Consider the following 15,489-nt stretch of genomic DNA (forward strand, 5'->3'; position numbering starts at 1 on the left):
TAGCACGAGTCTGCTGAAGTCGGTCACGTGTTCAATGACGTATTCGCGCATGCGCAAACCTCATTGGGGAGATTTGGTACGCGTCTATCGCGAAACTGGCGCCATCTGGTGGTGACTGAACGCAAGCAATAGGGAGAATTTCCCTGCAACGGGGGCGAGCGAAATATTACTAGAAGAGGCGCAAGGCGCGTTTAGAACAAACGATAGTTGATTCTGATTGGTGGAAGCTGGTAAACGATGTGTCATTCGTTACGATGAAAAATATTAATCGATTATAACTCATTAAATTATTCATGCATAACATATTTAAATTTATTAATAAAAATTAAATTTATTAGATTCATTAATCTTTATAATCAATTGTATACGTATAATCACTTTAATAATCAAGTGTAAAATTACATGTAAAATTAAAACGACTTTAGTGCCTCTTTGCAACGCGTCGGCGGGACTCGGCCTAGTGAAAAAGTCGACGTCACCGCCGTCAGTGACACCGTCGCTGCCGCTGCCGTCGTCGTCGTCGTCGTCGTCGTCGTCGCCGCCGCCGTCGACACAGAGTAGCGAGATAACTGGTCTTCCCTCCGTTCCACGTCGTACGGTGTCGTGTCGTTTGGTTCTCGCGTAGGTGATCGCGAATTGTCTCGAATTCTTCGCCTGCAAGAGGATCGGCGGCGCGCGCGAAAAAGAGGAAGACAGATAGAAACAGAGACAGGAAGAGGGAGAAACGCGAAGCAGACGTTGTAAAGGCTTGTTGGCGGCTCGCGCGAGATCTTCGGCTCTCCTACCTTCTCCTACCTTCGGCGCGAACATGAATGAGGAATACGACGCGATCGTCCTCGGCACCGGCCTCAAGGAGTGCATCCTTTCGGGCATGCTCTCCGTCAGCGGTAAACGGGTGCTGCACATCGACCGCAACAAGTATTACGGCGGCGAATCGGCCTCCATCACGCCCCTCGAGGACCTGTTCGGGTAAGTCGTAGAGCTCGCGTCCTGCCCTCCTCTATTCTATCCCCCCGTATATCCTATCGTCTATCCGTCAAACGACACGAGAGAATGTCCAGAAGGACATTCGACAGACACCTACGAGACATCCTCATCATACTTTTTCTTTCTAGCATTTTATATGTCGTACAAATTCTTCCTTCCTCTCCTTCTCTCTCGCGACATATAGGCGGGAAATCATCGACAGCTGGACGCGATTTTACGGAATTTCCTTCCCTTTTCGTTCGATCGAGATCTCTCGCCGGTCGATTATCTCTACGGATAAATGACGAGAGAAGAAGAGAGAGAGAGAGAGAGAGAGAGAGAGAAGGAGGAGGAAGTTCTCCCGCGGAGAACGTACCGAATCGTCGGAACTGCGTCGTATACGGCAGGGGGTGGGGGGAAGGAAGTATCGATTCTCGAGCCCGCATTTCCGCGGCGCGCGCGAATCGTCCGAACGCTCTTAATTCTCGTTCCGCGATTGATCGAAGTCGATGTCGAGATGCTCGACGCAGATAATGTATATTATATATTTTTTTTTCTTTCTCTCTTTACAGATTTTATCTTCATGTAACTCGTATACGTCAGAGTTATGTATATAATAATTGATATAATAATTAACGTATAATTATTCCATTTCGCCGAAAATTCTTGCATGATTTTTCGCACGTTTATTGTTTTGATATTAATCATTATAAATATTATTTGTTTAATAATAATATTATTATTATATGAATAATATTAGTAGAAAGTATCTCGAGCGTTTCTGACATCGCTTACAAGATTATTCGTCCTTTACTTGAATTTTCTCTGCATTTATTATATGAAATAGGAATAAAGAGAAAGCTGGCTCCACATTATAAATACTAAATACAAAAAAGAAAAATATGGCCAAAGCATGGTAATTATGGCATCAAATCTATGAATATATTATATAAAAGTTTGTCTCACAAGTAGAGAACGTTACATTTCGCTCTATTTTCAGATCATCTTCAATAAAACATTGCAAAAAAGTCAATACATAACCGCAATAATTGTCAGAGATAAAAACCGGTCAAGATACATGAAATATCAAGCTTAGGAAGAAAAAAATGAGACAATAGGAAATGGAAGGGACAGGAGCTCGAGCAGATTTATTTATACGAAGCTGAAATATTTTGGAACCACAGAAACGGACACTGTATTTAATTCTAAGTATAGCGAGTACTCCGAGCGTCTAATTGTGAATTCCGGTCGTTGCTACCGGTCGAAAGTAGCGGAAAGTTCGGTACCGTCAGCTTGGTCAGCAATAGTTACACTTGAGCGTAAAGAGAGAGCAAGAGGAAAGAGAAGGGAGGAAGAGACGGTGTCCGCCCTGCGTATACAAGAGAGAAAGAGAGACCTCGATCGAACGTGGCGAATTCGTCATCGCGTTACTTTGTCAAACGATTTTGCCCTATGCTAAAATTCTTCGATGTTTCGCCGCGATTTCATCTGCAATTCTTCAAGATATCAATTTTTATCTCGATAGTTTATTCGCGTCACGCCAAATAATTCTCTGCACTTTCCTCTTTTATCACCACGTGCGAGCATATTTTTGTTATTTTAAAAATTATACTAAAAATAATGTAATACAAAGAGCTATTTGCGATCTATATATTTCTCGTAATTGTCATATTTATTTTTATTCGCAGTTTATTTTTTATTTATTTTTTCTATAAATTTTCTATTTTTTCTTTATTTTTTTCTTATTTGCTTTTTTTCTTTTTCAATTTCTATTTTTTTCTTGTTTTATATTTTATTATTTTTCCTTTCATGTCAAGTTTTTCACAAACATAACGACCTTGTTAACCGCGTTTGTCAACATTTTACTGTAGATGCAATTGTGCGAAATGCACACGCCACATTATTGGCATAAAAAGAAAACAGAGACGAGAGATAACGAAAAGAGATAACGTTCGAGATGTATGTTTCGCGTTGTTTGTCGCATTTCGTATTTCGTTCATCGCAATTTCGCGATGGCTTTTCTTCATGCGATCGTTTCGCAATAATCGCGTGAAAAAAATGCGATCAAGTGTCAAAAGTTCACGATTATGGTCATCTCTTTCTCTCTGAAATCTTCCCTCTTTTCTCTCACCGCGACGTTTCAGTTGCAGCGATTGCGTGTTCTGTTAAAAAGGTACAATGTCACCTGAAAAACACGGATATCCTGTTGCCGGCATTTGATATATCCGTTACGTTCTTTTGTGCAGCAACGCGCGCGGAACATGAAAGTTCGTCGAGGAGAGAAGGAAGGAGGCGGCGGCTGCATTCGCGCGCCGAATGCAGATGGAAAGCGGAACGAGACGGCCGTTTCGAAGAGATTGCATTGTAATTATGTACTTCGCGGAAAAACGCACGTCGCGCGACACGCGAATCTTGGTCCCGGTAGCTTTCCGTCTCGCGATTACGAATGCAAATCTGATGAATCTGGACAAGTAGAAAAAGTAATTAGCCTCAATTTAAAATGCGAATGGACACGCCGCGTAATATTTCTCTCTACTTTATTCACGCGCAATAATATCTCTCCTTAAAAAAACACGAACAGTATATTACATTTTATAATGAAAAAGAAATTCCGTAATTTTATATGCTCTTTTTATATAATAAAAATAAATTTAATATAAAAATTAATATAAAATATGTATATGTATATAAAACTAAATGAGAAAAATTTCCGTAATTTTATATATGCTCTATTTGTATAATAAATATAAAAGTTAATTAAAATATATATATATACATATATAATACTAAAATGAATCTAGACGAGGTAAAAACAACGGATTGCGCAAAGAGAATAATTGGATGACTGTATACGACTATATAATACATACATCTCGCCCACAAAGTTGCGTAATTGCGTTTTTTTTTTTACGTTGTATACGCAACGCTTCTCTATGGATTCACATCGTTAATACAGAGAAAGCAATAACGAGCGACTATCGCGATTCCCTCTCATAAATCATCGTCGCGCAGCTAATCCATCCATATCTAGCGCTATCAATAAATTGTTGTCCTTGGTACTCGCGTCTCGCGTCACCTTCGCGATATCGCTCAATCATCATTTAGTGACGAGTTGTCAATTGATGAATGCAATAAATGCGGATTCATGCGAATAACATTTACGCCGTATCTTTACACAGCTTCGTGTAAAAATAATTCTTATATTTGCAGTTTCTAAACGCACAGATAAAGCCTTCCGGAAGCGGAAGCGTCATAAGCGTTTAATTACAATTGATAAGAAACTATCCACTATTCGTTGATGTCTTATTCGTAATAGATTAATTGTTTTTATTAATTTTTGTGATCCAATTTTTCTTGACAAATTCGCATAAATTAATTAAAAGACAGAGGAGACATCCAACGTCTAATTATCTCATTAAAAGTAATTACTTAATTAAATTTAATTTCACTTTATCAAACATTATTGTACATTGTGTTATTTAAAACGTAATATACTCTACAGATAAATTTATAACATAAATAAAAATTAATTATCGTGTGTGTGACCGCGTTTTATAATATATTATCTCGCTTATTCATAATGATGTTTACGTTTGTGTAGGAAATTCAAGGCCCCGTCGCCGGACGAGAGTTATGGCCGTGGCCGAGACTGGAATGTCGACCTGATTCCTAAGTTTCTGATGGCAAACGGTCTCCTTGTCAAGCTACTCATTCACACTGGTGTGACGCGTTATCTGGAATTCAAGTCGGTGGAGGGTTCATATGTGTACAAATCCGGCAGGATCTCCAAGGTACCCATTGATCAACAGGAGGCACTGTCCAGCGACCTGATGGGTCTGTTCGAGAAGCGACGGTTCCGCAGCTTCCTTATGTGGGTGCAGAATATGCAGGAGGACGACCCGAAGACGTGGGAAGGCTTCGATCCCTTCAACAACAACATGAGTGCGCTCTACAACAAATTCAACCTTGACAAAAACACGCAGGACTTTACTGGACACGCGTTAGCGTTGTACAGGTAATAATTGATCAAGACTTGTTTCGACAAGAATAAATTGTCGTGAGATTAAAGGAATCCATGAAACAAACGTGATATTCATTTTTGCTATCTTCAAAAAGAATACTTTATAAGAATAAACATTCAAATCTATTAAATAATACTTATTATTGTCCATCTTCAAAGAATGTTTATTTGTTTTCTGATCAGGGATGACGACTATATAAGCCAAACCGCGATACTCACCATCAGGAGGATCAAGCTATATAGCGACAGTTTAGCGCGATACGGAAAGTCGCCGTATCTTTATCCGATGTACGGTCTGGGTGAACTTCCTCAGGGATTCGCGCGTCTTAGCGCCATTTACGGCGGCACCTACATGCTGGACAAGCCAATCGATGAAATCGTCATGAAGGACGGCAAGGTGAGTGTCTCATTACGTTCGTTGTATCTCCGTAATTAAACTCAGTCACTGAAATCGATTATTATTTTGCCCAGGTGGTTGGCGTCCGTTCCGGCGATGAGGTAGCTCAATGTAAACAAGTTTTTTGTGATCCTACGTACGTACCTGATCGCGTGAAAAAGATCGGTCAGGTGATAAGATGCATATGTCTCATGGATCATCCGATTCCGAACACAGCCGACGCGCTATCCACGCAAATCATCATTCCTCAGAAGCAGGTAATTAAACATTGCATCATTGTTCTACTATAGTCTTCTTCTTTATTTCTAAAAAGTTCTATAACAATCTTTTTTGAATTTTAAGATTTAATATAAAACACTTTGCAAATCATTTATTCGTATAGATGTAAATTTTATTATTGTAATATTATTGTAATATTATTATTGTAATATTTATAAGAGTTTCCTATTTGTTTTATATATTCATATGCTTTTTTTTATAGGTCGGACGCAATTCCGACATTTACGTGTCCCTTGTATCGCATACTCATCAAGTCGCGGCAAAGGGCTGGTTCATCGCTATGGTCTCGACCACGGTGGAGACGAAGAATCCGGAGGTTGAGATCAAACCCGGTCTGGATTTGCTCGGTCCGATCAAACAGAAGTTTGTCAACATCTCTGACTATTTGGTACCGGTGGACGACGGTCTCAACAGTCAGACATTCATATCCACCAGCTATGACGCGACTACGCATTTCGAGACCACCTGCTTAGATGTGCTCGATATATTTAAACGCGCCACCGGCGAGGAATTCGACTTCAACAAGGTCAAGCACGAGCTCGGCGACGAAGATCAGTAACCGTAATTATGGAGTGCGCACGTGCATTTTTACATCATTACATCACGGGAAAATCGAAGCGTTCAGTGAATTCGCGTATTCGAGTAAACAAGAAATCCCTCGATGATCGCCGACCCGCATGCGACAGTGTCTCAAGGCAGATATCACGAAACAGATGTCACGCTTGCGAGCAGACCTGTGCCTAATTATGTAGGTTCTCTTTGATAGAGGATAAAAAACGAAGGTAAAGTTGACTAAATTCTCTCTCTCTATTCTATTTCGTCCATAATTTCATCTCCTGCTGTTCCCGCGAACTCAACAAAGTCCTGTTCGAAAGCGACACGAATTCTCTATTACATTTACATGGGAGAACTCTCGGACTATATTTCTACGACTTCAAGTATCGGATTATAAGATTAGATCGCCTCTTGTAAATTTATATTTTACATGAAATCCAATCTGCTAATATACGTTCGAACAGAGGATAATAAAAAAAACAAAGTTAATCTCGAGACGTCCGTGTCACTGCGTGTATACAATATATATGTATCATATTTTGATGTACCGAAATATAAGTAGGTGAAAGGTTCATCAGCAGATTACACTGTACAAAAAGGAATCTATAGGTATATCACTACATAAGAAATACAATATACCGTTAAGCTGACAATTGATTAACGACAATTGATAAAAACAATATAAATATCATATTTGTCTAGACTAGAATTCCTATAGATATAGAAGTTTCCAAAAAATTTTGGAAATTGTATGAATCTGGAAAAGTTTATGTTGTCTGGATGTTAATTATCTAGGTTGTTCTAAGTTGCATTTACCGAACAAAGTGATTGATTAATGATTTAGTTTTATACGAATCGCCGAGAATCGCAGACAAAGGTGTTCCAACGATAACTCTCCATTGTTTGTCGATTATTTAGTAAAATAATATCTAGGAATAATATAGAAATATATAACGCATTATATTTCGATATTTGCGTATATATAATTCTAACTATGTTTCATCTCATATATTTGTCTATTCTTATTGAAGAGAGATTTATTTAGGAAACAAATTGAAAGCACGATTGGATATCTTCAACGTGCGTTCGAAAAACAGAATTAGGGATAGGAAAGTCGCATTCATATATACTTGAGACAAAATCGATGGGGAAAATGAAAGAAAAAAAAAAGATCGATATCGAAACGTTGGAACGAGGAAGAAAAAGATATTCAAACTCTCCGGAGCGGCCAAGCATTTCACATTATATATAGATTATTATTATAAATCATTATAGTATATATATTATAAAAAAAAGATATGTATACATATATATATAAAAATATGAGAAGGTGGAGTCGTTGAAATATTGTTGTTTCGTGTGAGCTTGAGATCCGGATTATTTCTTTTGCATAATAAAAAAAATGCGGGTGTATCTTGTAATATTATTATTATTATTATTATATCGTTACCTGATAAAAAAAAAAAAGAGCACAAATATTTGTATATGCTCACCGAATAAATTAACGGCAAATTAATAGCGGGTGAGTGTAGGAAGAAGATATGGATTGGCCGTTTTTCACCTTTTTGCTTGCACTTTAGCATGAGTTACTATAATGACACAATGACACAACTTCACACTACGTATGAAAATCTAATGCAAAGAATGGAGAGGTATACTCATTGTCAGATGACGAACATTTGTTTCGACAGCAGATATCTTTCGCAGTTATCCGTCAACTTGTAACACGAGAGTAGAATAGAATAAACGCTATTGTATTAATCGTGTACTTTTTGCGATTTGCCGACCAGTCTCGCTCAAAATCGAAGAATTTGAGGAATTTGTAGCAAAGAGTTGCACATTTTTTAGTACACAAATATTTTAATGTTACTTTTACATCATGTTACACACAATTTCAAAACGTAAAGATTGTTATCTCGGCATCCCAAGACAGCAAGATCGTTATGAACAACTGGTGAAGAAAACGTTTCACCGGGAAGTTGCTTGATCGCCAACAATTTACCTTCCGAGAGGTCGAATACTTTAAGGACGCCATCCGTACACGCTACAAACATATGTCCATCTTCGCACCAAGGAGTCGCAAAAATAGGTGAAGACATTTGCAACTTATATCTCAAGTTCGGTTCACTTCCTTCAGTCATCTGCTGTGGCACCTCCAAACAATACACATGTTTGTTATGACTAGCCAAAATAACATGCTCGTTTGTAGACTCGACATTCCATATCACGGGATACGAAAACACATTGCCATGTATCGCGTATCGCCACATCTGCAATAACAAAAATTTGGTCACAACAGATATCGATCATGGGAAGAGAGAGAAGAAGTAAATAGATCTACCTGACAATCAGTTTCGATATCGAAACAACACAATACTCCAGCCACGGAACAAAATAAGACGTAGCCAGTTCGAAGAACGACGGGCGCGACGAAAATCGGATCCTGCAATTTACGTTTCCACATAATATGTCCAGAAGATTGCTCCAGAGCCAAGCACGAACCATCCAGCGTTCCGAAAAGAACCGAGGTCGATTGTCGATGCAGACAACCGGTTGCACAGATCCCACCTTCGCTCGCTTTAGTTTTCCATATTTGAGTACCGTCCTAATAGATTTATAAAGATATCAATTAACAGTTTCAAGTATACTGATATAGCATGACTTACCTCTATCGAAAGACAGTATACATAGTGGTCGTAAGAACCCACAAATATTTTGCTTCTTTGCGCGCACGTTATCGCCGTGCATTTCACCATATCTTGCGTTTGAAATTTCCAAATTACTTGGCCAGTTTTTAAATGGATACAGTAAACATACCCATCGTAACAACCTGTCGGCATTTGTTACTTGTTAATTAATAATTTTTTAATTGCATCTCTCGCATATCAATATCAGACGATATACTTACCTACGATGCCGCGAAATTCAGCTAGGACTAAAACAGAAGCTTCTATTCTGTCTGATAATTTTATCTCGTACGATCTCCCGCTGGTTTCTAGCAAATCAACAGTGCATATAATGCCGGAATGTGAGCCGACTGTTGCATACAATTCTGTTCTAAAAATTAACGAACGCGTGTGAATGAGACATGATATATCTTTTCGATTAAAATATTTTTTTTTGTTTTCAGAATTATCCTTACTTTGAATAACGGTAAACAATTGGCGAGGCATCGACGCACTTTTGCAAATTATATGTCGCTAATACTTTAATACTCGATATATTTTCCGAGAGAGCAGTATTTTGTACTTTCATTAATGTATTACCGTAAGTTTTTCCTCTGCATTTGTACCATGGATGAACATTTTCTTTATTTGACAATGAGAGAGAATTAGCCGACGATGATTGTCTTGTTAAAGAGTCTTCTGTATTCAACGTTTTCTGGGAAGAGTTGTCATCGAAAGAAATGTCGACGCGGCAATTGACATTCTTGCCGCAATATTGCTCAATTAAAGTATCTCTAATATAACTGACGCATTCGTTGCACGTAAAGTCTTTTAATAACATACCAATTAATTCAGGGAATTCCGCGTTAAAAGCTTCAGCGGCAGCGTTTGAGATTTGAAGGGCTGCTATTGACGTACCGCCTGATGTTAAAAAACCAGTGTTTTTAGATTTTATATGATTGTCCCACAAGTTTCCAAATATTTCACCCGCATCAGCACGCACATCGTTTACACTGATCATTTCTGTTTCAGATTCTCTGCATATTTGTTTTAATGACGCGTGGCAAATCTTTCCGCTAGTGGTAAAATTAAAATCGTCTATTATAATTATTTTATCAGGCTTGTAGATCGCCGGTAGTATCTTCAGATACGACATTATATCTTCTTCCAACTTAGGAAATTCTTCTTTGGTTTTTGTAGTAGATACACACAGATATAATTTGTGACTTTTTGCGTCCCAATATGTAGCACAATTTCGTACATAATTTAATTCCATCGCGACTTTCTCGAGTTCCCGTAAATTCACTTTATTTCCATATCTTTTTATGATGTTATTTCGTCTTCCTTTATAAAATATTCTACCCCGATCATCTGTCTAAAAAGAAAGAAAATAATAAAATTTGAGCGTTTTTTTATTAGACATATTTAATTTGAAGAAAATTAAAATTCTATTTTGTCTCTCTCTCAATAAAACTTACTCACTGAAACTACATCGCCAGTATTACGAAAAATTGGCTTATTTAAATCTTCGTCAATTTCATTTTCAATGATACAAATTCTATTAGTACTTCCTATATTGAAAACATAAAAAAGAAACAATTTATATAAAATTCCACAAATATATGTTTCACACATGTAATATTATAAATTATATATTTTACATATAATTGTAATGTTAAAACACTGACCGATATAAAGAGTGCCTTCACTTCCAGTTATCACTTCATTATCTTCATTTCTAATTTGAAATATAGTTTCTGACAATGGTTCACCCAAATAAGACTCATCTATGTCCTCGTCTTTGACGATTTCATTAATACTAGACCAACACGATACTTCAGTTATACCGTAGATATTAAATAATCGTGTCGTATTTTGTAGATGACTAGCTTTTAAAATTAATTTCGTACTGGGAAATGGTTCTCCACCCAAAAGAAGAACTCTTAATTGAGAATCTTTGTCCAAGATTGTTGTCTTTAAATGTTCAGTGGACCACTTGTGAAAAAGAAGCGATGGAGTAATTTGAAGAAATGTTACATGGGCATGGAATATTTCTTCTAAAAGTCTAAAAAAATATTTTTATTTGTACATTATAAACCTCATTTTATTTCTTTTCACATTTTTCAAATCTATTGAATAATATTTACTCACCTGCTAGCTTCATTTTTCAGTGCTTTTGAAACCATGAACAGAGTCGCAGCACAAGAAAGGCTTAAGAAAATCTCAACAATACTAGGATCAAAGGTAAAATTTGTTAATTGCGCAATTTTATCAGAGTTTGTCACATAAAGGATTCTCCTCAAATCTGTAATATTAGGCAATATGCAGGAATGAGGCACTTTAACAACTTTTGGAGTCCCAGTTGAGCCTGAAGTAGCAATTGCGTATGCGAAACAATACCATCTTCTATTATTGTTGTTTCTTTGGACATCTATTAATTTTGTCAAATATAATGACTCTCCATGAATATTCAATTGACATATGATCTTTCTGTTGGATGTCACATATTTTGTAAAAATATAGTTTACTTGTAGAGAAGCGAGTATCTTTTTATATGTTGATGGATCTGCAGGTACATTGAAAAAAGCATGTCCACTATCAAGGATCCTATCAAGAAATAAAAGTTTAAGTAAATATTTATAATATATATTATACGAGTATGATATACATACATGTAATGAAATACTGATTGAATATTTATAGAAACAATTATATTTCTTACCCAAGCATTAAAGAAGGAACACAATATTCTAAAATATCCAAATTAATACCGATGAATTCAGGATGCTGTAGTATACATTTCAAACAATTTGAAACTATTTGTTTCATCGTTTGTAACTCATTGTAACTTATAATCTTGACTTTCTCTAAATCGTGACATTCTATAACTGCTTTGTCAAGATAAAGCCAATTACATATATTATGTAAGGTTTGTCGACAATCTTGCTTGTCATCTTGCAATTTTAATTTTTTAGTATCATTAACTAAAAAAAATTCAATAAATATAAATGTATATTAAATGCATTTAGATATTCGTGTTGCTTTTTGTAAGATCAAATTATTGATTATTTATATTAATGTATTTACTCACTTGTATGACTCATTGCACAGGTAAAACATTCACAGATATAACATTAAAAGTAATATTCTTTTTATAATTGAACACGTATTAAAATTCACGTGTGAAATTAATTTTTTAATAATTAATAATAATAAAATTAGAACATAAAATATATTTATTCAAAGCAAGTCTTGTTGTTGGTTACGTTTTGATTTAAAGGTTAGGAAACATGGGTTCTCAATCTGTGATCTTACAAGTATATTTATCGAAAAATTATATCAAAGATATATAAGAATTTAATAAAAATAATTATACTATTTTAATAACGACATACAGAATTTAAGGCTCCTGGCTCCTTTCCGACCATGTCGAAATCGTGACGTCAGAGGCGAGAAAATACACGCTAAAATTTCTTAGGTGCCATTTCGAAATAAAAAAATATTTCGATGAAACAGCACTTCAGATGGCTTTAGCACACTCTTAAAAAACCCCGAAAACTATCCTTTCCCCTTTATAATTAATCAACAGCTGTAAAATGTAATATTATGAAGCCCAGTCCGTCTGGTCTTTGCACATGCGCAGTCATTCCGCATGTCAAAGTCTGACATCTTGATCATTTTACAGATGTTGATTGATTATAAAGGGAAAAGGATAGTTTTCGGGGGTTTTTAAGAGTGTGCTAAAGCCATTTGAAGTGCTGTTTAATCGAAATATCTTTTCATTAAAAAATGGCATCTAAGAATTTTCAGCGTGTGCTTTCTCGCCTTTGACGTCACAATCCAATATGGCCGCGGTGAGCACCCAGGAGCCTTAATCAGTAAAATAATCTTATGTGTTTCAAACTAATTTGTTAGTTCCTAGATTATTGGATTCCATAAATTGTTTTTTTAGCGACAACAAAACTTATGACTTTATTGCTATAATTGCAATTGCGTATAATTTTGTCGCTGAATAATTCGTCACCAATGGCTTATATAAATTTATAGTGGGTATCGGAACCTTTTTATCTAAAAAAAAGCACTGCATAAATTTAATTGTTTTCAAGAAGGGAGGATTTGAAGAGGATACAGAATATAAATTTTTAAATGGGTTTTCGCATAAACACTATAAATGTATATTTAAGAGTAAATTATTGTATACACACAAATTTAATGATACATTAAATGGAAAATTTTAAACATAATATAAAACTATTTAACATAAAAGTACATTTATAGTATACTATAATGATATCAAAGGATTTCGTATAGTTTTAATGATAAAAAATAAAGTATGGAAGTATACGTATATATTTGACAAAGTAATTTACAATTATTATTTTATCTTCATTTAATGAAATAAATAGTAGATCTATAGTAGTAGAGTAGAAGTTGCTTATATAATTTTAATGTTTTTACCATAATTAGTTCAGTTTTATTCAAAGAAATGTTCTTTTTTTTTTAAAGAAATCTACTAAAACAACAAAGTTACTAAATTCGAAATCTAGCGATACAATGACGAATTGTGTAACATTTAAGATATTTTTGCAACCATAAGCTTTGTCACTCTATTTACTTCTCCTCACACCACTCGTTCTCCTTGCGCACCTGCTCTTCTTCTGAAGCAGTGAAGTCATTCTTGATGTTGAATGTTTTACGAATCTCCTCGGGTGTCTTGCCTTTGATCATATTGGCAACAGTTTTGCATGTGACATCCAAGAGACCCTTGATGTCAAGATAGTTAGCTGCCAGAATTAATTCGAAGAGAGTGCCTTGATCAACCTATGAAACAAATATATTCATGTTTATAGCGAAATTCAACATTTTATTGTCATAGTATTCTCATTTATATTATTAATATTTATTTTAATTCTATAATCTTTAGATTCAATTTTGGTTCAGTTAACGTTTAGATTTAGTGTAAAGACATCTCAAACAAAGGATACTTGCTTTCAGAAAATCAGCATCCCATGAACTGATGTCATCGGTACGCTTCTCTTTGTTCTCATCATCTTCTGGTGGTGGAGGATCATCCTTGTGATACGTAGCCCACTGTATGACCTTCCTGAGGATTGCCGAATTGACATTCGGCAACGGCACAACCTCCTCTTCCTCTTCATCCATACCGAGATCCTCCAACATGGTCTTGATGGTGACCGAACATTTTGCGATCTCGACGTCAACTTCAAACACCTCGCCGTCAGAGCTCTGTAGCTTTATGTTAGGCATCTGTATACACAAAGGTATGGAAATTATGTTATTAATTACTATACATGAAATAATATTCCATATCATAATCAAGCTGACTTTATTACTTTATTAAAAAATAATTAACGATAATTTAAATAATTAAACAGATATGCAATAAATCGTGGAAAATATATTTTTGCAATTTGTTTCTTCCAAGCGTTTATATGTGCAATCAGTTTTTGTAGCACAAAAGAAGGTAGAAATCCAGTATTATACGAGCACGTGAGTGAAAACAAACAAAAGACATGGTCGTAAAATGCCAACTATTAGAAAAACACATCAGGTAAAGGCAAGTCATCTATTTAAGAATTCATGAATACACAAAATTCTTTTTACAAAGCCATGACACGTGAAAGTTTTGATCATAGTTAAATATTCTTTTTACTACCTGAAAGAATGCTTTGTTGTAACGTACAAAGCGATGTAGCACAATAAGCACAAGATATTCGACCTCTTTCTTTCTCTCAACATAACCTAACTTAATCTTACGACAAAGAATCACGATTTGTGATAACTGTAAATTCTAAAAAAAAATTTATTTCTCGTGTATATTTTTAAACTTCTTCCGAGTGACAAAAAAAAGGGCTTTATAAAAAAAATTTAAATTCAAGATTTTAATTTCTGATAGCAATCAGAAGATATATATATATGTACTAAAAAAAGCACGTGGTACATTTTCAGAATATTTCAAAATTAATAAGACTTTTACTGGCAATAATTAGAAAAAAATTTAATTTGTCTTTAGACGTCTATTTATATACATTGTTGTTTAACCTAATCGTACTTGTACCACTTTATGTACGCGTATACTGTTCTATTTGATATATTATCTCGTTGTATTATTCACGTTACGAATCGCGCGTAAAGAATCTTTTATACATGCTGACGAATTATTATATCAATCACCTAAAGAGATTATACTAAATCGAGAAAATGCAATAATTACTTATTGATGCAAATAGAAAGCGTCGACTCAAGTGAAGCTCCTTACCTTGCGGACTCGCTCTCTTCTTCCGATTCTTCTTTTCGTTCTCGTCGCTTTTCGACTACTGCCTTGGATCTCCTTCTCGACACCTTCTATTCAGAATTCAGACTGATGAGGAAAGCCAGGTCCGTTTTTCCAATTTCCGTTTATTCGACAAAGGGAAAGTCGGGGGAGAGAGTTTCCCGAGAGTTCCGATTGGTTCCGAAGCGATATCTGGAATCAGCTGGAACCTTCTAGCTAATTTCTGTCGGTAAGATCACCGCGTCGATAGAATTCTTGGATTAGAAATTAAATTATACGTCTCGCCTTTTGTATAATTTAATTGTGTATT

General features: G+C 35.6%; 3 protein-coding genes across 6 annotated transcripts; 1 reads left to right on the forward strand and 2 right to left on the reverse strand.

The window, feature by feature from the left end:
- The first annotated feature begins 500 nt into the window (after positions 1-500).
- On the forward strand, positions 501-7,639 carry Gdi (GDP dissociation inhibitor). Its single transcript, XM_083047173.1, has 5 exons — positions 501-969; positions 4,568-4,981; positions 5,171-5,384; positions 5,459-5,641; positions 5,866-7,639. The coding sequence occupies exons 1-5, from the start codon at positions 809-811 to the stop codon at positions 6,220-6,222; spliced, it is 1,329 nt and encodes a 442-aa protein (XP_082903299.1). The 5' UTR covers positions 501-808; the 3' UTR covers positions 6,223-7,639.
- Aasdh (Aminoadipate-semialdehyde dehydrogenase) lies at positions 7,502-12,617 on the reverse strand. Of its 3 annotated transcripts, none has more exons than XM_083047170.1 (10): positions 11,976-12,617; positions 11,607-11,868; positions 11,036-11,491; positions 10,573-10,949; positions 10,367-10,455; positions 9,361-10,259; positions 9,127-9,275; positions 8,885-9,048; positions 8,560-8,823; positions 7,502-8,488 (listed from the first exon to the last, which is right to left on the reverse strand). In XM_083047170.1, the coding sequence occupies exons 1-10, from the start codon at positions 11,986-11,988 to the stop codon at positions 8,096-8,098; spliced, it is 3,066 nt and encodes a 1,021-aa protein (XP_082903296.1). In that variant the 5' UTR covers positions 11,989-12,617; the 3' UTR covers positions 7,502-8,095. The 3 variants fall into 3 exon arrangements, with proteins under 3 accessions (XP_082903296.1, XP_082903297.1, XP_082903298.1); XM_083047171.1 differs by having other exon boundaries at positions 12,280-12,615; XM_083047172.1 differs by lacking the exons at positions 11,607-11,868; positions 11,976-12,617 and having other exon boundaries at positions 11,036-11,189; positions 11,285-11,454.
- Positions 12,618-13,216: 599 nt separating this feature from the next.
- Positions 13,217-15,373, reverse strand: Skpa (S-phase kinase associated protein 1 SKP1-related A). Of its 2 annotated transcripts, none has more exons than XM_083047175.1 (3): positions 15,165-15,373; positions 13,874-14,152; positions 13,217-13,705 (listed from the first exon to the last, which is right to left on the reverse strand). In XM_083047175.1, the coding sequence occupies exons 2-3, from the start codon at positions 14,150-14,152 to the stop codon at positions 13,496-13,498; spliced, it is 489 nt and encodes a 162-aa protein (XP_082903301.1). In that variant the 5' UTR covers positions 15,165-15,373; the 3' UTR covers positions 13,217-13,495. The 2 variants fall into 2 exon arrangements, with proteins under 2 accessions (XP_082903301.1, XP_082903302.1); XM_083047176.1 differs by lacking the exon at positions 15,165-15,373 and adding an exon at positions 14,562-14,667.
- Between the last annotated feature and the right edge of the window lie 116 nt (positions 15,374-15,489).

This window comes from Prenolepis imparis, unplaced genomic scaffold, assembly GCF_030444845.1.
Source record: "Prenolepis imparis isolate NDT839.2.m4 unplaced genomic scaffold, iyPreImpa1.0 SCAF_9, whole genome shotgun sequence".
Classification (NCBI taxonomy): Eukaryota; Metazoa; Arthropoda; class Insecta; order Hymenoptera; family Formicidae; genus Prenolepis; species Prenolepis imparis.

Coding starts and splice junctions, on each gene's coding strand:
- Gdi (XM_083047173.1), top strand. CDS start 809: ATGAATGAGGAATACGACGCGATCGTCCTCGGCACCGGCCTCAAGGAG. Junction 970..4,567: donor CCCCTCGAGGACCTGTTCGG/GTAAGTCGTAGA, acceptor ACGTTTGTGTAG/GAAATTCAAGGCCCCGTCGC. Junction 5,642..5,865: donor TCATCATTCCTCAGAAGCAG/GTAATTAAACAT, acceptor TTTTTTTTATAG/GTCGGACGCAATTCCGACAT.
- Aasdh (XM_083047170.1), bottom strand. Junction 10,950..11,035: donor CTGAAAAATGAAGCTAGCAG/GTGAGTAAATAT, acceptor ATATTTTTTTAG/ACTTTTAGAAGAAATATTCC. Junction 8,824..8,884: donor TATACTGTCTTTCGATAGAG/GTAAGTCATGCT, acceptor TAAATCTATTAG/GACGGTACTCAAATATGGAA.
- Skpa (XM_083047175.1), bottom strand. CDS start 14,152: ATGCCTAACATAAAGCTACAGAGCTCTGACGGCGAGGTGTTTGAAGTT. Junction 13,706..13,873: donor GGGATGCTGATTTTCTGAAA/GCAAGTATCCTT, acceptor TTTGTTTCATAG/GTTGATCAAGGCACTCTCTT.